The 24,059-nt window shown below is 46.3% G+C and overlaps 1 protein-coding gene across 5 annotated transcripts in view; it reads left to right on the forward strand.

Moving 5' to 3' along the window:
- CCDC60 (coiled-coil domain containing 60) overlaps window positions 1-24,059 on the forward strand; it is a 63,974-nt gene that overhangs the window by 16,684 nt on the left and 23,231 nt on the right. For 2 of the 5 annotated variants that reach the window (XM_083478608.1, XM_083478607.1), the window contains exons 2-3: window positions 7,486-7,566; window positions 9,166-9,245. In XM_083478608.1, coding sequence (XP_083334734.1) covers window positions 7,486-7,566; window positions 9,166-9,245 — 161 coding nt within the window. Of the gene's footprint in view, window positions 1-424; window positions 546-7,207; window positions 7,373-7,485; window positions 7,567-9,165; window positions 9,246-24,059 lie in introns of those variants that run through there. The other 3 variants (XM_083478609.1, XM_083478611.1, XM_083478610.1) reach the window with 3 other exon arrangements.

Consider the following 24,059-nt stretch of genomic DNA (forward strand, 5'->3'; position numbering starts at 1 on the left):
CCATCTCTGGGCCAGTAACACCCGCGCAGCCATGGTTGCATACATAAACAGTATTTTTTGCTCCTTTGGGATTTCGGCACCTAGAATTCCTGAAAGGAAGGCTTCAGGGTTTTCCGAAAAGGTTATTTTAAACATTTTTTCATCTTGTAATTTCCTGCTGAAGTCTTGTAGTTTTTTATAGCACAAATGTTCCAGTTAAATCTTTGCCTCCCTTTTTTTTGTGTTGTACTTGAAGAGCACCCCTCCAGGCGGCAATAATGTGATAACATTGGGGAGACATTGCTGAGCAACTAAGAATGTGGGATGATGTGTGTGGACGGTCCAGTATAAACCCATCACCATCTCCTGACACACCAATGCACTATTACTACATCAATGGCACATTGCCCCTACGGCTGGTGGTAGCATGTAATGGCTTAAAAGACCGGGAGATGGAAGAGAGATCTGGATAGAAATGAGGATATAGCAGAATAAAATGAGATTGTTTGGACGTTCCCAAAGACAACACAATGTCAGGCTGAAATTTCAGTGTTAAGACTACACAGGTAAATACAGGAAGTCTGATGCAAGAAATCTAAGGCACAATCTGCCAAAACATTGGCTGTTTTAAGACCTATAGATTTCCTGGAGTGATTTAGGCAAAATAGAAGCCTAACTCAGACATAACTACATTGACCTGTAGGACCAAGAATGAGCGTTATGGCTGCTTGTTCCCTTCTCCCCTTCTCTCAAGTGCCTAACTGCCATACATGTGGGATTTGTTAAACCACAGTTTCCCATTGAAGCTCGGACTACAACTCTGGCTTGCGAAGCATCATCAATAGTCTGAAATCCTAGTTTGTAGTTGGAGCTTAAACTACAGTTTCCTGGTTCAGGTGTAAGACGAGGAAACTGTGGTTTAACAAACCTCAGATGTATGGCAGTGAGAGAGCAGAGAGAAGGAAAAGGGAGGATGAAGCACAGGAACACCTTGATTCTTTGCCCAATAAACCATGGTTTATCAGATTGAGGTGGTTAATGTTTGAATTGGGTCACTGAGCATGTGCTCACCTTTGTCCTATTGAAATCAGTGGGACTTTCAGACCAATCTTAAGCATGGTTACTCAGTAAGCCCCCATGTGTTCAGTAGGACTTACATATGTCTATGCAGGAGAAAGCCCCTTTGATTTCAATGGGACTTACTCCCAGGTAATGTATACAGCACGGAAGCCTTACTCCCTCATATGCACGTTCACAATTTCTGCCTAAGAGCATGGGCTGGATCATGCCCAAAGGCTTTTTAGCTCAAAGGCAATCAGGATTTTTCAAGCTCGACTAATTCATTTCCCGTTTTGTTCCCATTTGGTTTGCTGGTTTAATTAAGCCTATTTCAAGAGACATGAGAATTTAGTAAAAATAAAACAGAAAGCTGAGGAAAAATGAAAGGGAGACATTAGCAGTTAGCATTAATAATGCATATATTAAAAGCCTCTTGGGAAAACGTACAATGTAAGTTTAAAAACCTCTTGCTAAAACAGGCAGAATATAGTGAATCTTTTTCTTTTCAATTAACCAGTCCATACTTAGAATAAGGTCTCTCTCTGCTGTGGAATTAAGTTACCAGCAAGATTCAAGGCCTCGCTGTTCTGTTCTTTAAAAGCAAGCTTCTAGCCCTCATGGAGGTTTTGGGTTGTTTTTTTACTGGTACAGAGCTCCTCCGTTCACTTCTCAGGAGGGGACAGCTCTTTGCACAATGCCACAAATACAGTGGGCCTGATGTCTTGATGAGCATCTACAAAAACTTTCATTGTTCAGAAGTCAGAGCTGGGAAAGGTCCCGGCCTGAGATGTTGGAGAATCACTACTGGCGAGGAGGAGGATGCTGATTTACTAAAACCATTTAGGAATGTAGGAAATTGCCTTATGCCATGTCAGACCGTTGCTCCATCTATTGTTCAGTATTGTCTACAGTTCAGTATTGTCTACAGTGACTGGTAGAGGCTCTCAGGCAGGGGATATTGCCATCCCTAGCTGGAGATGTCCTTGGGGGCTGAACCTGGGAGCTTCTGCACACAGAGCTCTGACCCCTGAGCAGGGGTGCCAGCTAAGGGGGGGGCCAAGGGGGACTTGCGTGTCAAGAGAGCAGAAGCAGCTGAGTGACCGGGCGTTTGCTGAAAGCGTTGTTATTACAAACATCGGGTGAGATCTTGGTGGTGGTATGACCACTGGGGGCTGCCTTGTTGCTGTTGACCCCTTTTCAGTGGTGACTCCCCAGTTGCAGAATGGCCTCCCCATGTGAGGCACGCCTGTCTCCATCATGATCAGCTTTCAGGAGGAATTTGAAAACAATCCTGTTTACCCAGGCATTTGGTGGCTATAGAATACTGTTCCTGGCAACCCTGAGATCATTGGCTAGAAAAATGTCTTTAGTTGTAATTGGGGGTTTTTAATAATGTTTTGATCTGTTTTAGAATGCTTTTGTGGTTGGACGATGGATGGCGGCTAACAGATTGAGGTTGAATCCTGATAAGACAGAAGTACTGTTTTGGGGGGACAGGCGGGGTTGGAGGATTTCCAGATCCTGAATGGGGTAACTGTGCCCCTGAAGGAACAGGTGTGCAGGCTGGGAGTCATTTTGGACTCACAGCTGTCTATCCTGTGTCCAGGACAGCTGTCTACCAGCTCGATCTGGTACGCAGGCAGAGGCCCTACCTGCCTGCAGACTGTCTCGCCTGGGTGGTGCATGCTCTGGTTATCTCCCGCTTTCACTACTTCAATGCACCCTGTGTGGGGCTACCTTTGAAGGTGACCCAGAAACTGCAACTAATCCAGAATGCAGCAGCTACACTGGTGACTGGGAGTGGCCACCAAGACCATATAACACCGGTCCTGAAAACCTACATTGGCTCCCAGTATGTTTCTGAGCATAATTCAAAGTGTTGGTGCTGACCTTTAAAACTCTAAACGGTCCTATATACCTGAAGGAGTGTCTCCACACCCCTCATTCAGCCCAAACAATGAGGTCCAGCTCCGAGGGCCTTCTAATGGTTCCCTTCGAGAAGTGAGGTTATAGGGAACCAGGCAGAGGGCCTTCTCGGTAGTGGCACCCACCCTGTGGAACACCCTCCCATCAGATGTCAAGGAAATAAACAACTATCTGACTTTTAGAAGACATCTGAAGTCAGCCCTGTTTAGGGAAGTTTTTAATGACTGATGTTTTAATGTATTTTTAATATTTTGTTGGCAGCTGCCCAGAGTGGCTGGGGAAACCCAGCCAGGTGGCCGCGGTATAAATAATAAATTATTATTATTATTATATATTATTATATATCATTTGCTTCATTTTTACCTCCAGGTTACCTGTTTGCCATCCTGAGCTCCTTGAGGACAAAGGGCAGGGTGCAGATTCAATTCAATAAATAACAACTCTGTTTTGATTAATTCCTTACCTTTTACCTATGCCTTGACGCAGTTTGCAAACGCACCAATGAAAAATGCTAAAAAGAGTTTTGAAAGCTGTACAGAAATCCAGCTGAAGATATACACTGAAAAACAATGCAAAAAGGGCTCCAGCTAAGGGGGGCCAAGGAGGACTTGCGTGTTACATGCGCAAGTTGCACTGCATGCGCTTGTGATTTGAGCACATCACACAGTGCCAGCCTCCTCAATTACAGGAGCAAACTGGCATGCCTGCCCTGGAATTATGGCCGTTCCTCAATTTGTTAGCTTCCTTTCTCACATTCAAAACAGTGACAGAAACCTATAAAACTAGATGGATCTATGGTTTGGATCCATTTAAGGCAGCCCTTGTTTCACTCATACCTGGTCTGAATCCTCAAGATGCAGAAGGATGAATATTGAAATAAAAGAGTTCTCTTTCCCAAAAGTTCTCTTTCCCCCTAACTTGGGGGTGGTCAATCTGTTGGACTCCAGTTCCCAACAGCCAACCTGAGCAAAGGATGATGGGAGTTGTAGTCCAGCAACATCTGGCATCCTAAAAGCTACTCCCAACAGGCCCTCCAGAAACACAGTGAGCCCGCCAGTAGTTATTTAATTTCATGACAGCTTAATACCTATTTAATTATTTGGTTATATTTTAGTGGAGGGATTAATTATTCAATATGTTACCATCCTGTTTAATAGGGTATTACGGCGTCGGCCGCGCTGGGATCGATGAAACTGATAAAGGGCTGGATATAAATTGAACTAATAAGTAGATAAATAATTGACACGGTTTCTACTATGTGGTTGTTGTTGTTTTACTTTCAAAATAAAATTACTGGGAGACTTACAAAACATTAATATATTAAAAAATACCATAAATGTGATTCCATAAAATTGCCATAAACTGTAGAGCAACACAATATACTGTAGAAGAAGTCTCGATGGGAAAAGAATGGCTACAGAAACTAATGGTTTATGCAGAAATGGCGAAATTTACCAGAAGAGTAAGAAATCAAGACAACCGACTTTTTATAAAGGAATGGAAATGGTTTATTTAATATTTACAAACAAACTGTAAATAGATTGGCAGGATTATTATAATTTGCAGCTACAAAAGACATATATGAGAACAGATACATAAAAGAATAAGTCAAGATCATTCAGAATATGCAGGGAATGATGAAAATAAACTTAAGGAACTGCAGAAAAAGGAGGAAGGAAGTCAAGGTTTGAAATGTTAGAATTATTATCAATGAATTATAGATAGATAGATAGATAGATAGATAGATAGATAGATAGATAGATAGTGAAGCAGTAAATCCTCAGAAGCAGTTGTTGAGCTTTTTTTAGGGGAGGCAATCAAAGTGGGAAGAGAGAGGGGTGGAGGCAGTAAAATGTAATTCTTTTACACAGTATATCATAGAACCATAGGATTATAGGGTTGGAAAGGACCCCAGGGATCACCTAGTCCAACCCCCTGCAGTGCAGGAATCTGGGACCCACAACCCTTAGTGAGTCTCATGATCTACCGACTGAACCATCCCAGGCCCAAGCTTTTGTGTCAGCCTCATGTAAACAGGTACAGTGGTCCCTCGGTTTCTGAACCTAATCCATTCCAGAAGACCATTCAAGTTCCGAAATGTTCGAAAACTGAAAACTCAGTACAGAAAACTCAATACAGAAGCCGTGTGGCATGTTCGACTTCTGAGGCGAGTTCAAAAACCAAAGCATTTACTTCCGGGTTTCAAAAACTGAAATGTTCATCAACAGAGACGTTTGAAAACCAAGGTACCACTGTGCTTTTTTTTTTTTTGCAGCTGGTGCAAAAAGCCCAGAAGTCCTGGTTGGTTGCAGATAGTTGATCACAGTGTGTTTGTCCATCTCAGTATTGCCTGCACTGACTGGCAGCAGCTTTCCAGACAGGGAGTCTCTCCCAGCCCTACCTGGAGAAACCGGGGATTGAACTGGGAGCTTCTACATGCAATTTGGATGCTCTAACCGCCGAGCTAGGGATGCGGGTGGGTTAAACCACAGAGCCTAGGACTTGCTGATCAAAAGGTTGGTGGTTCGAATCCCCGCGACAGGGTGAGCTCCCGTTGCTCGGTCCCTGCTCCTGCCAACCTAGCAGTTCGAAAGCACGTCAAAGTGCAAGTAGATAAATAGGTACCGCTCCGGCGGGAAGGTAAATGGCGTTTCTGTGCGCTGCTCTGGTTTGCCAGAAGCAGCTTAGTCCTGCTGGCCACATGACCCGGAAGCTGTATGCCGGCTCCCTCGGCCAGTAAAGCGAGATGAGCACCGCAACCCCAGAGTCGGTCACGACTGAACCTAATGGTCAGGGATCCCTTTATCTTTACCTTTAACCACCGAGCTAAGATCCTTTTCCTGGGCTATGGCCCATCCCTTGGAGAGGGATTGTTCCTGGAATAGTTTCCTGTTCCACAAACCTATGTCTTTGTGAGCCTTCCAGCTCTCAGATATACGGACATTTAAGTAGTGTCTTTAATGTCCGGATTTTGTATTTGAGGAAAACAACATGCTTCAGTTCATTTAAAACAAAAACAAAAAAACAAGCACCAGATATGCTCGGCATGATCCCAATGGAGATTTATAAGATAAGACCTGATTTCTGGTCACCCATTTTTGCAAAACTGTTTTCATACATTAACAGCTCAGGTCGCATACCGGAAGGGTGGAAGCTGAGTATAATTGCCCCAATATATAAAAAGGGTGATAAGAAAAACCCTGCCAATTATAGACCCATTAGTTTGTTAGATGTAGCCTCTAAACTAAATGCCAGGCTCCAGACTGGAAGAATAGGCAGATACAAATAAGGTGATATCTGAAGTCCAGGCAGGTTTCCAAACAGGAAAATCCACATTGCACCAGTGCTTTGTGATGAACTTTCTGCTATGTAAATACACCCGTAATTTGAAGCAAAAATTATACGTCGCTTTTATCGATCTAAAGTCAGCTTTCGATACGGTCCCAAGACGCGCATTGTGGCAAAAATTGGAAAAGACAAATATAGACCCCCGTTTATTATTTCTCATCAAAACACTATATACTGACATATTGATACAAGTAAAGGTGGATCTGGCTGGCCATCTCACCACTAGAATTAAGACCATTACTGGAGTCAAACAGGGATGCATTTTGGCGCCTTTCCTGTTTAATTTTTATGTTAATGACATGGTTAAAGAACTGGAGGGCCTACAGTTTGCCGCTGTCACAATTCTCTCGATATGCTCGGTTTCATTCCTTGCAATCTTAACAGAGTGTTCTGGCATCTGAATGCAAAACAACAACAAAAACCTCTTTTCCTTGTTCAAGGCAATACCTAAAGGGCTGTACCTAAGCGATAGCTGTGTGTGTGTGTGTGTGTGTGTGTGTGTGTGTATGTGTATCTGTTTAGTGGTAGCATAAAAACGAATCCCTGCCCTGGGATTCCATTTTTCAAGCGCAATCCAGGAAGATGAGCTGCAGGCTGCCAAGCTCGAAAAGTGTTTCAAGAGAACTGATTGCCTTTATTTATAGGAGGACAAGGGGTTCATTTCTACCAGGCTGGTCGTTGGTTTGCTGCTGCCCTATTAAGCCTGCCGTATGGCTAACAACCGCTCTGTGATACTCACTGCCCAGATTCGTTTTGATAGCCTCCTGTGATGCTTTTTGCGGCTCCGCTTTCAGAGGAGATCAATTAGGCAGCTCCAGGCTCCACCTAGTGCTCAGTCACTGTGCCTGGCTGGCTCCCCAAAACAGCCGCCTTTGTCTACTCTACTCCATCCTTTCAACCCAGTGCCCTCCAGATGTTTCAGACTCCCATTACTGGGGCTGATGGGAGTTACAGGCCAAAATATCTGGAGGGCGTATCAGGTGGCAGGGTAGAGGCTGGTATATTCGCTAGACATCAGCTATCTTTGAATCTTCATTATGCTTATTTATCTCTCGTATTTGTAGGTATCGTTTTAGCACCATCGGTCCTGGAAGCTTTTTTCCCTCCCAGAATGCCTCAGGTTCTTAGCAGAAACGCTCCGTACTGATGACAGTGTTTTGCCTCTTCTTGCAGGGATTCTTCAGAGAGGATGTTGGCCCCGAAGAAGTGGCAGAACCAGTGGAACCAGTCAGTGCTAAGAAGCCGAAACCAAAGGTAAATGTAATATGATCCGTATCTCTGTCTTGAGAGCCAACGTGGTGTACTGGTCAGAGTGCTGGGTTCAAATCCCCACTTGGCCATTAAGCTCACCGGGTGACCATGGGCCAGGGCCTGCCTCTCTCAGCCTCACCTACTGGACAGGGTTGTTCTGAAGTTAAAATAGGGTGGAGGAGAACCATGCATGCCACTTTGAGCTCCTTGCAGGAAAAAAAAAGTGGGATAGATGTGCAATAAATGCATAATAAATCAATATAAAGGTAAAGGGACCCCTGACCATTAGGTCCAGTCGTGCCCAACTCTGGGGTTGCGGCGCTCATCTCGCTTTATTGGCCGAGGGAGCCGGCATACAGCTTCTAGGTCATGTGGCCAGCATGACTAAGCCGCTTCTGGCGAACCAGAGCAGCGCACGGAAACGCCATTTATCTTCCCGCCGGAGCGGTACCTATTTATCTACTTGCACTTTGACGTGCTTTCGAACTGCTAGGTTGGCAGGAGCAGGGAATGAACAACTGGAGCTCACTCCGTTGCGGGGATTCGAACTGCCGACCTTCTGATCAGCAAGTCCTAGGCTCTGTGGTTTAACCTACAGCGCCACCGGCGTCCCAATAAATCAATGTATCGGTTCCCAAATGGAGAAACGGCCCCACCTAGGGAAACACCAAATATTAGCAGGGAAGTGGTGAGCATTTTGGCTGAGGGCAGATTTCACTGGTGCGCAGCTTGGATATAATTTATCGTGGGATGCACACTCAGACAGGACAGGGTTCATACCTACAAGTGTGTGTTCGTGCCATACATACACACACACACACACACTTTGTTTCTCACATTCACATGACCGTCAGAATTGATTTATTAATTGCCTTCTAAGCCACTGCATTAAGGCGATTTACATATAAGATCATTAGAAACACAAAAACCAGCAGTGCATTTGAATCAAGATGAAAACTCCAGTGAGTGGACATTTGTGCTAAAGTCCTGTTTATCCAGCTGGGAAATGGAGCAGAAATGCCTTTGCTCCTTTCTGGAAGATGTAGTTAGGGTGTGCCTGTCATATCTCGACAAGGATGCTTTTGAGGTCTTTGCTCTCCTACTTTCAATGCTCACCAGGTTCTGGGAGAGGTGGGGTCTGGAATGCTTTTGAAAGACACTGAATCCGTCAGCTGTCCCCTCTCTGGTGCTTCTTCTTCCTCCTCTCCCATTCTTTCCCAGCTTTTCCCCTCATCTGCCTCTGAGCTGTGATTTCCCTCAAACCCCTGTTGTGATTCTGAACTGTCTTCTTCTCTGGAAGGGTCAGGATGGGGAGATGGTCTCCACCATTCCTCCTCTGCCCAGTCCCTAACACCTGGGGGTATAAAGGATAAGACAGTCTCTCAACTAACCTGTGATTTGAGGTTTAGGCTTAATGCCACCAAGTGTATCACACAGCCACAGTTGCCAGGGAGCCATGATGGGTTGCCAATAGGGATCTCAGAGATTACGGGTTTCCCAAAGGCCTCTGGTTGGGTACCCATGAGAACGGAACAGTGGGCTAGGTGCTCCTCTGGCCTGATCCATCAAAGGTTCTTCTAACATTACGTTCCATGTCTGCAGGAACCTGAGAAGAAGCTCCTGCCTTTTAGAAACCTAGAAAAGGACCTGAGGACCCTCCATAAAGACCTTGCACACACAAGGTAGGAGCATGGGCGATACCGTACGTCAACGTCTAGCGCAATTGTTGATCTGTAGCTGCAAACGCAGGAATCCCTGCACTCTGCTCTTGGTTTCTGAGCTCATTCCCAGAAGTAGCTGGTGTGCTTTATCACCCTTGTACTAGTCACAGGTTTTGAACCTGACTTTTCACCCTCTTATTATCAGAGATATTGGGCGCTATCCGTCTAAATAGATCTGCCAGCACAAGGATTTCTGCTTGAGCAACAGAGTTGCCCTGCCTTCTCTTGTGCCTCAAATCTGCTTTGGAGGGTTGAGGAAACCTCCAGGACAGAATTAGCAGTGTAGGAAGCCGCCTGAAACCAACTCAGGCCACTTGTCTCTTCTAGTCCTACCTGGAGATTCCAAGGATTGAACCTGTGACCTCCTTGCATGCAAGGCAGATTCTCTACCTCTGAGCTACAGCCCTTCACTATACTAAGTCAGATCATTGGTCCATCCAGCTCAGAACTGTCCTCCCTGACTGGCAGTGGCTCTCCAGGGTTTCAGGCAGGGGGTCTCTCTCAGTCCTACCTGGAGATGTTGCAACTTTCTTCATGCAAAGAAGATTCTCTGCAGTTGGTTGATGGACACACACTCCCCCCGCACAATGAGCCATGGCACTACCATTTAGGGGGAACACAGGGAGAGGAGAGGGAGTTCCCTTGCACAGCCAAAAGTCCTTGCGCTAGTGGATAGCTCAGTTGGTTAGAGCATGGTGCTGATGGCTCCAAGGTTGTAGGTTCGATCCTCATATGGGACAGCTGCCTATTCCTACGTTGCAGGGAGTTGGACCAGATGATCCTCAGGGTCCCTTCTGACCCTACAGTTCTATGATTCTATAGTGGCTCTATTTAGTTAGATGCAGCCCATTGAGTTGTATTGAGCGTTTGTCATACTGATCCACTGAGACTAAAAGGCATGACCAACTTAGGCCTATTGATTCCAGTAGGTCTAGTCCAGGGGTCTGCAACCTTTAAGACAAAAAGAGCCACTTGGACCCGTTTCCGAAGAAAAAACAACAACTGGGAGCCGCAAAACCATTGCGACATTTAAAACAAATATATCTCTGGAGCCACGATCTGACAGCAGGCGGGAAGGTGACGTCGGGACGGTGCGTGACTAACGCACGCACCGCCCCCATGCAACGTCACAGCCACTACAGCGCCCGCCACAGTGAGGAGTGTCGGGGCGCACAATGCGCCTCCTCCCCTCGCTAGTATCCGCCCCGGAGCCGCAGCAAAGATGTAAAAGAGCCACATGCGGCTCCGGAGCCGCAGGTTGCAGACCCCTGGTCTAGTCTCACTAGAACTTAACTGGATGCAACCTAATGTCTGAGATGTCCTCAAACGATAGCAGCATTCTGGACTAGATGGGCCACTGGCTCCTTTTATGTTTTTAAGCGCTTATAATAGAGACTCAGGTGACACCGTGGTCTAAACCACTAAGCTAAACCGCTAACCACTCTTGGGCTTGCCAATCAGAAGGTCAGAGGTTCGATTCTCTGCAACAGAGTGAGCTCCCATTGCTCTGTCCCAGCTCCTGCCAACCTAGCAGTTCGAAAGCATGCCAGTGCAAATAGATAAATGGGTACCGCTGCAGCAGGAAGGTAAACAGCGTTTCCATGCGCTCTGGTTTCTGTCACGGTGTCCCATTGCTCCCTAAGCGGTTTAGTCATGCTGGCCACATGACCTGGAAAGCTGTCTGTAGACAAACGCCAGCTCCCTTGGTCTGAAAGTGAGATGAGCACTGCAACCCCATAGTCACCTTTGACTGGACTTACCCGTCCAGGAGTCCTTTACCTTTTTACCTTTCTAATGATGGGAATTTAATATGCCATCATAGATTCGTAGAGTTGGGACCATCTTGTCCAGCAGCCCTGCAACGCAGGAATCTTCCACCAAATGTGGGGCTCGACCCACGAGCCTGAGATTAAGAGACTCAGGTGCTACCTACTGATGTTCAGACTTATGCACAGGTGACAAAACAGACCGTCTCATGTTCTTATTTGGCTGGTGCATGCATTGGTTTCTAAAGCAGAGAAATGCCAGTTAAGGGGGGGGGGGGAGAGTCACAAATGAAGTGGCCTCCAGCGATGACACTTTAAAATTGAGCAGAGGTGGCTGGAACTGATGGAAATTTCCATTTGTATGCTTGATTCACGCGATGGCTCCTTTGGTCTTCATATACTCATTAATTTGAATATCAGACTTTTGCAGCAAGAACATCGGCGGTGGGTACAAATGCCATGATTTACCGCTTGCGGGGTTTAGCAACAGCCCGATGCAAAATGAACGCTGACAAACGATCGCTGCCAACCGCAGAAGGGCACATACATCCCCAAACTCACATTCTCATCCAGAGTAGCATCTTTCAAAAGCAGTTCTGCAGAGAACAGACAGTAAACAACGGAAAGGAGGCAGGTGCTAGTTAATCTTAGGGCAGTTGGGCCCAGGCAATTTGTCCTAATTCTTTTGGCTGGCTATTTCAGGTCTCCCTTGCGCTAGGTTTCCTCAAGACATCACATGAGGCATTAGAAGTACATGTATTCTGAGCACTGGGGAGATCAGGAGCAGAACTATGTTATCTCTGAGCAAGAAGATAAGAGAAGCAGCTGAGTGACCGGGCTTTCGCAGAAAGCGTTGTTATTACAAACATCGGGTGAGACCTTGGTGGTAATATTGCCACTGGGGGCTGCCTTGTTGGTGTTGACCCATGGCAGGGCCTTTTCAGTGGTGACTCCCCAGTTGCAGAATGGCCTCCCCATGTGAGGCACGCCTGTCTCCATCATGATCAGCTTTCAGGAGGAATTTGAAAACAATCCTGTTCACCCAGGCATTTGGTGGCTGAAGAATACTGTTCCTGGAAACCCTGAGATCATTGGCTAGAATAATGCCTTTAGTTATAAATGTTTTTTGTAATGTTTGAATCTCTTTTAGAATGTTTTTGCTTCATTTTTATCTCGAAGTTACCTGTTTGCCACCCTGAGCTCCTTGAGGACGAAGGGCAGGGTACAGATTCAATCCCAACAAATAATAACTCTATTTTGATTAATTCCTTACCTTTGCCTTCAAACGCCCCATGAAAAATGCTAAAAACAGTTTTGAAAGCTGTACAGAAATCCAGCTGAAGATATACATTAAAAAACAATGCAAAAAAGGAGTACCTAAGGCAGAGACCTTTTCATTCTGCTAGAAAATCTTGTCGGAATGAAAAGGTCTCCAGTTGTTTCCTGAAAATAATGTTTCCTGATGTGAAGAGGTCTCTTTTACCAGCAAATGTTGGTTCCTATACAAGGGTGCAAATTCTTCCATTTTCCGATGATAAATGAAAGCTAGAAATGTCAGCTTCCCTAAAGAGGCAGATCCCAGGCAGGTAAACAACAACAATTATTAATTACATTTGCATCCCACCTTTCCTCCAAGGAGCTCAATCAAGGTGGGGGGGGGGGAGGAATAGTTCTCATCATTTCATCCTTACAACAACCCTGTGAGGTAGATGAGACTGAGAGTGAGTGACTGACTCCAAGGTCACTAAGTGAGCTTCATGACCAGGAGTAGGCAAACTAAGGCCCGGGGGCCGGATCCGGCCCAATCGCCTTCTCAATCCGGCCCGCGGACGGTCCAGGAGTCAGCGTGTTCTTACATGAGTAGAATGTGTCCTTTTATTTAAAATGCATCTCTGGGTTATTTGTGGGGCCTGCCTGGTGTTCTTACATGAGTAGAATGTGTGCTTTTATTTAAAATGTATCTCTGGGTTATTTGTGGGGCATAGGAATTCGTTCATTTTTTCCCTTCAAAATATAGTCCGCCCCCCCCCCCCAGGTCTGAGGGACAGTGGACCGGCCCGCTGCTGAAAAAGTTTGCTGACCCCTGTAATATGACCGAGTGGGGAACTGAACCCTGGTCTAACCACTACACCACCTTGGGCACGTCAATGCCGCTTCTGACCCGGTCCATCATCAATAGTGTTCTGGGGAGTAAGGAGACAACCCCTGAACTTGGCTCTGCTGCCTTTGACCAATAAGGTTTTTACTCCAAAACATCTGAAAGGGTGCTGAGGTCAATGTATCCCAATCCCTACACTGTTGAGGATTTGACAGTGATACGCGCCTCAGCTCGCGGCATGAATCACAGGTAATTAAACTGAAATGCCACTGAAGACTGAGGCCATTGAAATTGCCTTTAAAAGCTTTATTAACACAACCCACAACATTATAAAGTAACTGCAAAAAAAAGATAGAAAAATGTCAGCTATAGACGTAGCACAAGATGAACCCAGTCAGCACAATGTACACAAAGAAATGGAATCCAAACCCCAGTGAGCAAAGAGGAGTGGCTTGCCTAGCATAATGTGGAGAAAGCAAGCAAGAGCAGGATGCAATCCTGACACTCTCAGAAGTAAGTCCCACTGAGTTCAATAGGGCTTACTCCCCTAGTAAGTAGGTTTAGAGCTTGTTATAAGAATTCTAAGGTCTCAAATGGACACGGGTGGCGCTGTGGGTTAAACCACAGAGCCTAAGGCTTGCCGATCAGAAGGTTGGCGGTTCGAATCCCCGCGACGGGGTGAGCTCCCGTTGCTCGGTCCCTGCTCCTGCCAACCTAGCAGTTCGAAAGCATGTCAAAGTGCAAGTAGATAAATAGGTACCGCTCTGGTGGGAAGGTAAATGGCGTTTCCGTGCGCTGCTCTGGTTCGCCAGAAGCTGCTTAGTCATGCTGGCCACATGACCCAGAAGCTGAACGCCGGCTCCCTCAGCCAATGAAACGAGAAGAGCGCCGCAACCCCAGAGTCGGCCACGACTGGACCTAATGGTCAGGGGTCCCTTTACCTTTAAGGTCTCAAATATAAATTAAATGTTCATAAATGTACAAGGCAAACACATACATAAGTATATAAACCACAGGTCTGAAATAGTAAAGGTAAAGGGACCCCTGACCATTAGGTCCAGTCGTGGCCGACTCTGGGGTTGCGGTGCTCATCTCGCTTTATTGGCCAAGGGAGCCGGCGTACAGCTTCCGGGTCATGTGGCCAGCATGACTAAGCCGCTTCTGGCGAACCAGAGCAGCGCACGGAAACGCCATTTCCCTTCCCACCAGAGCGGTACCTATTTATCTACTTGCACTTTCACGTGCTTTCGAACTGCTAGGTTGGCAGGAGCAAGGACCGAGCAACAGGAGCTCACCCCGTTGTGGGGCTTCAAACCGCCAACCTGTCTGAAATAGTACAGGAGAGCCATCCTGAAGCCGTTTTGACTCTCCCAAATTGACCTCAAATATTTCTCTGCAAGGAGGAAGGAAATGGGATTGCCTTTTGCTTGCAAATCCTGTCTTAAGGGCATATTTCTGTTTGAATAGGGTGAGCCTGTGACCTGAGACTCAGGAACTAAAGTATTAACCATCACAAAAGAACGGCCAGGCTGCCCGGGTAATGCAGTCAGTGACCATTATCAGGTATTCCGGCAGACAGGATTTCTGCTGTAGACCAGTGTTTCCCAACCACTGTTCCATGGCACACTAGTGTGCCGCGAGATGTTGCCTGGTGTGCCGCGGGAAAAATTAGAAAATTTGAAAGATTTTTTTTTTTTAAGTCAAATTTTCGATTGGGGCGCCGTCACTAGATGACCCCTGGGGTTCCCTCCCTCCCTCCCGCTCTGCGCCTCCCTCCTCCTCCTCCTCCTCCGGGGAGGCCCTTCCTGGCTCTCGACCAAGGCTTGGCGGCTGCCACTCTGTTACGGAAGGGGGGGGGCATGTCTTCTTGACTACAATATATTTGCTCAATTTCTCTAGGACTCCATCACCCCTCCCCTGTCCTCCATAATCTCTCAAGTAATCCTGTCAAAATCACTCTGCCAAACCTTTCCTCGGGCAATGCCAGGTGACAGACTATGCGTACATGGACCATTGTCTTCTCAGGATGTGCTTATCTGCGCATATCTCCAGCTCTGCATATTCCTCCCTCCCTCCTCCATATGTTAATCCAGTGTAACCCAACCTCTCCTTAATGTATTCATGATGTAATCTGTGTAACCCAACCTTTCCTTAATGTATTCATGATGTAACTGGGATGTATTTTGCACTGTATTCTGGGACATGGAGGGAAATTTCAAAAGTTCATGTCACCCCTTCCTCTCTGTTCAATCTCGCCTTGAACCTGTTGCGCAATAAACTTGGATCTTCTGCAGTTTGCTCCTGCGTCCGGCTGAGCTCATTTTCTTCCGCAGGGACCCACGGACTTAGTCCGATGAGCTGGGTGGCAGAGTAACCCCGCACCCAGATTTTTCCATAACAGTTGGCGCCCAACGTGGGGCTTGCGGTTCTCCCGAGCTGCTGACTGGGGGCCCCGAAATCTTCAGCCGGCTCCGGGCCATTTTGCCTGGGAAGATCCTTTTGGACCCCCAGCCATCTTCTGGGCGGTAATCGAAAGCCCTAGGAGTTCAGCCGGGGAGCAAAAGAGGGATCCAGCCGGCTTATTCATCGATCCCGGGATCATCATAGAAGACGCGTGAGTATAAGGAAAAAGGAAAATCCAGTGCACTGGTGGGAAGGGGGTGGAATCTCCTGGCAACTGAATTCTCTGCCCTCCTCTCTATCGCTCCTTCTTGCCTTTCTCTTGGTCCGGTTAGTGAGAGAGACCGTGGACCGCTGCTCAACCCGAAAGGGGGGTTCTGAGCTCTATCTCTTTTCCTTAAAATCTCCAGCCAGCCGCACCAATTGGGAGCCCGAAAGTAAGACGGTGAGACCCGGCTTGGAAAGACAGCCGACTCTCCGCAACGGGCATCTCAGTTGAAAGCAAGGGGTTGGAGTTCTCTTTCCGAACTTCCCGAGCGTCCTTGCTAGGGGGCAGGAAGTGGTCTTGCTTTCTATCCCAATCCCAGCCGCACTGGTCGGTGCCACGTAACACGTGTATCGTGCGTGAGCCCGCTTCCAAAAGCAAGGGGGATTTTCAGTTCGAAATTCTATCCAGGGATCACCCGATCTGGCACCGCATGGCGCGGGCGTCCAGTAGGGCCCCTTTTCCTGAGATGTGACGATAGGTAGGAGGTTGCCAGGAGGGATAGCCCATGAGGAATTGGGCAGGACCGGCAGAGTGGAAAGAGACCCCAGGTTATAGGAAATAAGGAAATAGGAAAGGGAACGCAAGGAACCGGATAGCTAGAGCTCTCTAAAACCCACTAAGGAAGTTGCCAGGCAACTAGAAGCCCCTTCTCCTCTTTACTATACGTCCCTGTACTAAGCATACCAAACCCCTAGACATACCAATCCTAATCAACCCCTCTCTTTCCCCCTTCTCTATCCCAGACACCCCCCCCAAAAAAGGAAAAAGCAAAAAAGCAACAACAGCAACGCATGCATCTATAAAGGGGTACCCAGTCGACCAAGCGTTATGAGCCCTACCAGTTTGATTAACTGGTGGTGTGTTTGAAGAGGCAAGGAGGCTCATAAAACCATGTGGGACCTTCCTACTAATTTCACGTAATGAAGCCAGAGGTAGTGGCCCAACTCCTTGCAATAACCAACTAAAGGATGAGAATATATCTGTTTATATGTTACATGTTGTCTGTTATGTGTGTTGTCTGTTAATACATATATGAGAATATGTATGTTTACATGTTGTCTGTTATGTGTGTTGTCTGTTCCTTCTGTCTCTGGCAGACTGCTTTTCTTAAGTGTGCATAGTTTAAACTGCAAGCTTGCTTCAAAATTTAAATCTAAGGAAGCCATGCTGGATCTTAGCAGTCCTAAATAAGACAAGATGAGAATGAAGTGTGCAAATGTTTACCCCACCTCTTGCTTTGCCCCAACTTTTGAGATTGTGAGTCTACAGTCTTATTTTGGAAGGTGATGATAACCTAATGTTTCTGCTGCAAAAGCCTAGTTGAGCACAACTGCTCGCTCAAGCTAAAATGCAGTGTATGTATTTCATTAAGCGTATGCCCATAAAAGTATGGTGTTCATTCTAAGAAAAAATATTTGAGTCCAGTTTTAACTTTGATTTAGTTGGACAGAAGAGTTATTGTAAGGCTCCTGATAGCAGTCTCTATAAGACTTCATGGCCTCTTTTGTTAGAAAATGCCCCCCCTCCCCCTTGTTTCACTCTGCCTCTTTCAGTTGTTTTCTCCCTTCTTACTTCTGTGCTAGGTAAATTTACTCCCGAGTAAGCTTCCTTTAAAGGAAACTGCAAGGGGGGGGGCATAGATTAGGCTTACTATTCCTCTGCAAGTTCAGGAAAAATTGTTCACTTTTGTATTCCTTTTAAATCAAATCTATGGCTGTTTTAACTGTGCTTTATAAGAGATCCTCTCCCTATCTTAGGAAAAATGTTCACTTCAGTCTTTAAAGATAATTTATCTAGGAACTTTCACTCTTTAGTCTAAGGAAGTAAACTCTCACTCAAACTAGCTTCAAGATCTGCTAAAAGGGTTGGGTACTTTTATTTTCCTCTTCCTTAGTACATGATAGTCGCATGGCTTGTGGTCTCTTCCCCAGTTGTGTCTGTGTACATAAGTATGTGTGTGTCTCTGGTAGTACAAATCTTGCTATGAACCCTGTATTTTAGGGTTGGACTAGATGACCCCAGGTCCCTTTCAACTTTCCCAATTTGTGGCTGATGAGTTGAAATCCAGCCCAGATTTGCTCTTTGTTTTTAAAGGTGAGAGGTGAATGTGTGTGTTTCTGGTAGTACAAATCTTGCTATGAACCCTGTATTTTAGGGTTGGACTAGATGACCCCAGGTCCCTTTCAACTTTCCCAATTTGTAGCTGATGTGTTGAAATTCAGCCCAGATTTGCTCGTGATGTTTGAAGCAGAACTGGTGATATTTAAGTGATTACAGTGTTTATCATTTTGTCTATTATTTACAAAAATCAGACTTAAAAGTCTACTCAAAGTTTAAGCACATAAAAATTCACATAGTTAAGTAGAATTAGCCTTGACCATGACTGAGAATGTTAAAAAAAAACTAAATAAAAAATCCTATGAATTCTAACTCTCTGGCCATTTTTACTCATAAATAAGAGAGCGGTTGATTGTTCCGCGAATGGCCAGAGGGATATTGGCCCTTTCCTGTACATAAAGGAAGCAGTCTCAGTTTGCTTGGGCTGAAATTGCTAGCTTTGGTGAATACTTAAATTGCTGAGTTTCTCTTTTTTGTTTAAAATCAAACCCTGTTTTCAAAATCTACTCCTTACCCTTCCTTTCCCTTATTCAAATGGTAATTTAGCCAAAGGATGCAACATTTTCAATAGTATAAAAGGTTTGCTGAGACATGAACTCTGCACATGCACAGAGGCTAGATCAGCTAAAGAAGAGAGAGAGAGGAAGGGGGGGACTGTAAGGGGGGAGAGGAGGTTTCTTCCAAAAAAAAAAAGAAAAGAAAAGAAAAGAAAAGAAAACTTGGAACCATTGAGGAAATCACCCTTAATCTGTCTTTGCTCCAGAGGCTACTTAAGACAAAAGGCTAAAAACAAAACAAAACAAAACAAAACAACAACTAGCCCATCAAAAGTCAAGAGCTTTCCAAGTTCCAAATCTTAACATGCCAAATTCTTTTCACAGGTAAATATCAAAGCATTCCCCCCTCAATGGGAATTTTAGGAACAGCATTTCCTGACAGGCTTCTCACATGAAATAATTTTCCCTTTTAACAGGATATGTGAACCCCGATAACAAAGTGTTTGTCCCTTTTTCCTCCCACAGCAACTTTCTTTCTGTTCTGTGAAACAAGTCTGAATCCCTGCTATATTAGTGACTTCCACAACCAAACATTGTTTGTGGAATGGTATTTGTTTACCTTTTTGCCTGAGCATTTCTTATTAATTCTGTCATTTTGGCTAGTGCAAGGTACCTGCACAACTTTAAATTGCCATTCATTTTCTTGGTATTAACTCATTTCCCAGTATTAACATTACAGTTGATGTTGTCACATCAAGAAACACTATTTTAAAGTTTTTTCCCCATGGTTTTCCCATTTTTTTCAGTCTAGTAGTAATCTGCGTGGTTTTGATAATATATTTAATAATAATCCTTTTCTAAATCTGATGTCTTTGTGTCAAGTTTGTTTTCATCTGACTGGTAATCTAATTTTTTACTTTCTTTTGTATTTTTTAACCTTTGTATTTTTTTTACAGTTCTCTTTCTATACATGTGGAGTAATTTTTATTTTATAATATGAAAAGAACAACAACAACAAAAACTAAGTGAAGGAAAGCAAACAAACTTAGCAGATAATAACAGTAATTATGTGGAAATGTGATAATAATATTGAAATGAATAAAATGCTTAATGTGCTAAGATTGTTATTATTTGCAGCTTCCCATGGAAACTGGAGGACATCCTTTTTGCCTTTTGCCCCTTCCTTGTCTAACTGTGTTTAAGTCCCCAAAACCCTGCCCCCTTACAGGATATCACGTCTACAGATGTGCAATGATGAAAAGCAGCAACAACCCCTCCACTCAGTTCTTCATCATCACAAGACACCAGAGTTTTCAAGTGCCCACAGCTATCTCTTTCAAAGGATATAGACTGCCAGGGGAGTGGGCCTGACAAAGGGGGGTGGAGTTGACTTGCAAGGACATCTTTTCACTTGAACCTCAAGCCTCTGCGCTCCAGGATTCAAAAGATACATGTGTAAAAGATCACAATTGTGTCAAGATATGCAACTGATATTTAATTAGTTTGTTTTGTTTTAAGTGTTATTATGTAGGAATGTTGAAATGTGTCTGACAGTGTGTTATTCCCACAAGGGGGGGTATTTTTGTGTGTAATTTTTATGTTTAATGTCTTATTGCTTGCACACCAATTCTCATGCATTTTATACTTTCTGATAGCTCACACTATTGTGTAGTCCAATGTTTAGATAACCACATTTCGTTGTTCCACCTGGCACTCTGCCAACTCCCCTACCCATTTTAAATGTGCTAAAACTCGCTTTACCAAAGAGAAGCTGATAAGATACATGAAGGTGCATATGCTTTGGTTTTGCAGGAATGATCCCTTATAGAGTTAAATTGTCTTATTTAGACAAAATGCCCTCTTAAGAACAGTTTTCCTTTAACAGACTGGTTTGAAAGGTTGAGAACCATGGGCACATAAATTCAAATTGGACTCAGTTTGAATTGGGCAAGTGTATCCAGGCTGCAATTAGCTTTTTGGTCCTTAAAGTGCAAGTGAGCAACTTCCCAGGATGCAAGACCAGAGCCTGTAATAATAATAAGAAATCCCATGGATTTTGGCCAAGGCAAAGGCATTTCTCTCAGGACGTGTCCGAAACCTGTGCCAGCTGTGGTGGGTGCCAGGCAACATGAAAGCCCTAAGTGGATTCAGCAGGGATTGCCACTACTGCGACACCATGCCGATGTGAGACCACAGAAGAGCTACCTTGACACCTGAGAACACACAAATGGGTGGGGGGGAAGCAAACTGCACTTTTCAGTCAGTAATGGACCTTCCTGCTAAATGTAAAGCATACACCACTATTGAAAATGTTTCTCCCAAGAGCTAGGATGCCACGAGTAATTTAGCAACAAAATACAAGAGGTGTTCTTTTATATAATACCCTATATGCAGCTACCTGCACTGCTATACTTGCAAATGACCGTAAAAGGCATGGCTTGCAAGTCCCTTTCAGGTTTGCAAAAAGCCACACATCCCATTCACCGAGATTTAGGGTGCGGAGAAAAGATTTGCAAGTTCTTACAGAACTTTAATGCAAATCTATCTCCGAATGGGGGACTGTTACGGAAGGGGGGGGGCATGTCTTCTTGACTACAATATATTTGCTCAATTTCTCTAGGACTCCATCACCCCTCCCCTGTCCTCCATAATCTCTCAAGTAATCCTGTCAAAATCACTCTGCCAAACCTTTCCTCGGGCAATGCCAGGTGACAGACTATGCGTACATGGACCATTGTCTTCTCAGGATGTGCTTATCTGCGCATATCTCCAGCTCTGCATATTCCTCCCTCCCTCCTCCATATGTTAATCCAGTGTAACCCAACCTCTCCTTAATGTATTCATGATGTAATCTGTGTAACCCAACCTTTCCTTAATGTATTCATGATGTAACTGGGATGTATTTTGCACTGTATTCTGGGACATGGAGGGAAATTTCAAAAGTTCATGTCACCCCTTCCTCTCTGTTCAATCTCGCCTTGAACCTGTTGCGCAATAAACTTGGATCTTCTGCAGTTTGCTCCTGCGTCCGGCTGAGCTCATTTTCTTCCGCAGGGACCCACGGACTTAGTCCGATGAGCTGGGTGGCAGAGTAACCCCGCACCCAGATTTTTCCATAACACACTCACTCACTCGCTCGCCCACCCGTCCCTCCATCCCTGCACCCGGCCTCTCCCCCTCCGTCCCCGGCGCGGGGGCTGCCGGGATCCGTAGTCCCCTCGCCCTTGGGCTCTGCGCCCGCGCGGGGTGCGCGAACTACGTTTCCCAGCGTGGCCTGGCGGGCCGGGCATTTTGTTTGAAGCGCTCTTCTCCCGGCCATGGAATGAGCGCGGCGGCCGGGCGGGCAGGGGCTCTTCCGCGCAGACCCCGCGCAGCCTGCCTGCGCCCCCGCAGAGATCGGGCGGCAGGATGGAGCCCGGGGATCCCCGCGGAGGCAGAGCGGCGGAGGCGGAGGCTGCCCCCCAGGTAGGGCTGCATCGGGGGGGGGGTTATTTTTGCAATGCTGCATCCACGCCGGAGGGGACGCATCGGACCGCGGGGAGACCCCTTGGCGGGCGTGCAAGGCAATGCATGCGTGCAGGCGTTGCATGGAGTGCAGTGCAATGCAATGGCAACGTGGTGCCCTGCATGCATGCATGCAACTTCCACCGGCGCTCTGGACTTGGCAGGTGAGGGGGGTCCCCAGTGGGCGGCAGAGAGAGCCGGGAGGGCGAAGGGGAGCCGGGGGGGGAGCAGCGCTGCTCCCCGAGCCGAGCCCGGGGGGAAACTTTGGCGTCGTTGCGCCGGGTGTTGGAAGCGGAGGCTGGCGGGGGCCCCTCACCTGCAAAACCTGGTCGCCTCTCATATATTTCGTGCATTGCATTCATCGCCCGCTTTCTCCTCCAAGGAGCTCCCGGGGGCGCGTGTGGTTCTCCCCGTGTTATCCTCGCAACAACAGCCCTGCGAGGTGGGTCAGGCGAGTGGCCCAAGGGAGCACCCAGGGATTGTCCTGGCCAGGTGGGGTGATTTGAACCCTGCTCTCTGCCCGGTCTTCGTCCTCATTTAGCCCCCACATGTGCATGACTGTGCATGACTGAGGTTTTCCCCCCTCGTCTTGGCTATGGTGTGAGTCTGTGCTGTTAATTAATGGGGTTCTGCCTTCGGAGAAGATGAGCCAGCCCTCAAGGAGGTGATTATGTAATTTGCTAGCAATTCATGTCCCTCCTGGCGTGACGCTGCGCGCTGACGTCACGGGGCTGTAATGGTGGTGTGCCTCGAGATTTTTTTCATGAAACAAGTGTGCCTTTGCCCAAAAAAGGTTGGGAAACACTGCTGTAGACCACCTCCTTCTGTGATGTTTGTATGATATTTTAGGGGGGTGGTCTTGGGCTACAAGGTGGGCAATTTCAAGAGTCTGTATAAGGGCTTGCACACCATTGTTCTGGGTTCTCCTCCCTCCTGTGTGTGGTGTGTGGGGACCCTGTTGCAACAGTTTAATAAAGAGCAGGCTTACTAGCCGCTTTGCTTCTCAATATACTCTGGTTGGCTTCTGCTATTCTGTAGCTCAAGACCACTCCCCAAAACAATCATACATACATCAGGGGGGGGGGCAGTCTACAACAGAAATCCTGTCTGGCAGGATACTGATAATGGTCACTTGATTGCTTTACCTGGGCAGCCTGGCCATTCCTTTTGAGATGCTAAATACTTAGTTCCTGAATCCAGGTCACAGGCTCACCCTATTCATGCTCAAATACACCCTTAAGACAGGATTAGAGCAAAGAAACAATGGGGAGGCTTTCCTGTTTCCTTCCTCACTGCAGAGAATATTTGAGGTCACTGGAAGAGTCAAAATGGCTTCAGGATTGCTCTCCTGGATTTTTCAGACCAAGGGATGCAGGTGGCACTGTGGGTTAAACCACAGAGCCTAGGGCTTGCCGATCAGAAGGTCAGCAGTTCAGATCCCCGTGACGGGGTGAGCTCCCATTGTTCGGTCCCTGCTCCTGCCCAACTAGCAGTTCAAAAGCACGTCAAAGTACAAGTAGATAAATAGGTACCGCTCTGGTGGGAAGGTAAACGGCGTTTCCGTGCGCTGCTCTGGTTCGCCCTAAGCGGCTTAGTCATGCTGGCCACATGACCTGGAAGCTGTACGCCGGCTCCCTCGGCCAGTAAAAGCGAGATGAGCGCTTTACTCAGAGCCGTTCACGACTGGACCTAATGGTCAGGGGTCCCTTTACCTTTACTATTTCAGACACATGGTTTATATACAGTGGTGCCTTGCAAGACGAAAAGAATCCGTTCTGTGATTCTCTTCGTCTAGCGGTTTTTTCGTCTTGCAAAGCAAGCCCATTGACAGATTAGCGGATTAGCGCTATTAGTGGCTTTTAGTGGCTTTTAGCGGCTTATCTGCTGATCGGATCAGCTGATAAGCGGCTTACCAGCTTAGAAAAAGGGGGGAGGGGAAAAAACCAGCAGGAACTCGCAAGACATTGTCGTCTTGCGAAGCAAGCCCATAGGAAATTCGTTTTGCGAAGCACCTCCAAAACGGAAAACCCTTTCGTCTAGCGAGTTTTCTGTCTTGCGAGGCATTCGTCTTGCGGGGCACCACTGTACTTATGTATGTATTTGCCTTGTAGATTTATGAACATA

Source organism: Podarcis liolepis (genome assembly GCF_965112155.1).
Source record: "Podarcis liolepis genome assembly, chromosome: 15".
NCBI classification, from domain to species: Eukaryota; Metazoa; Chordata; class Lepidosauria; order Squamata; family Lacertidae; genus Podarcis; species Podarcis liolepis.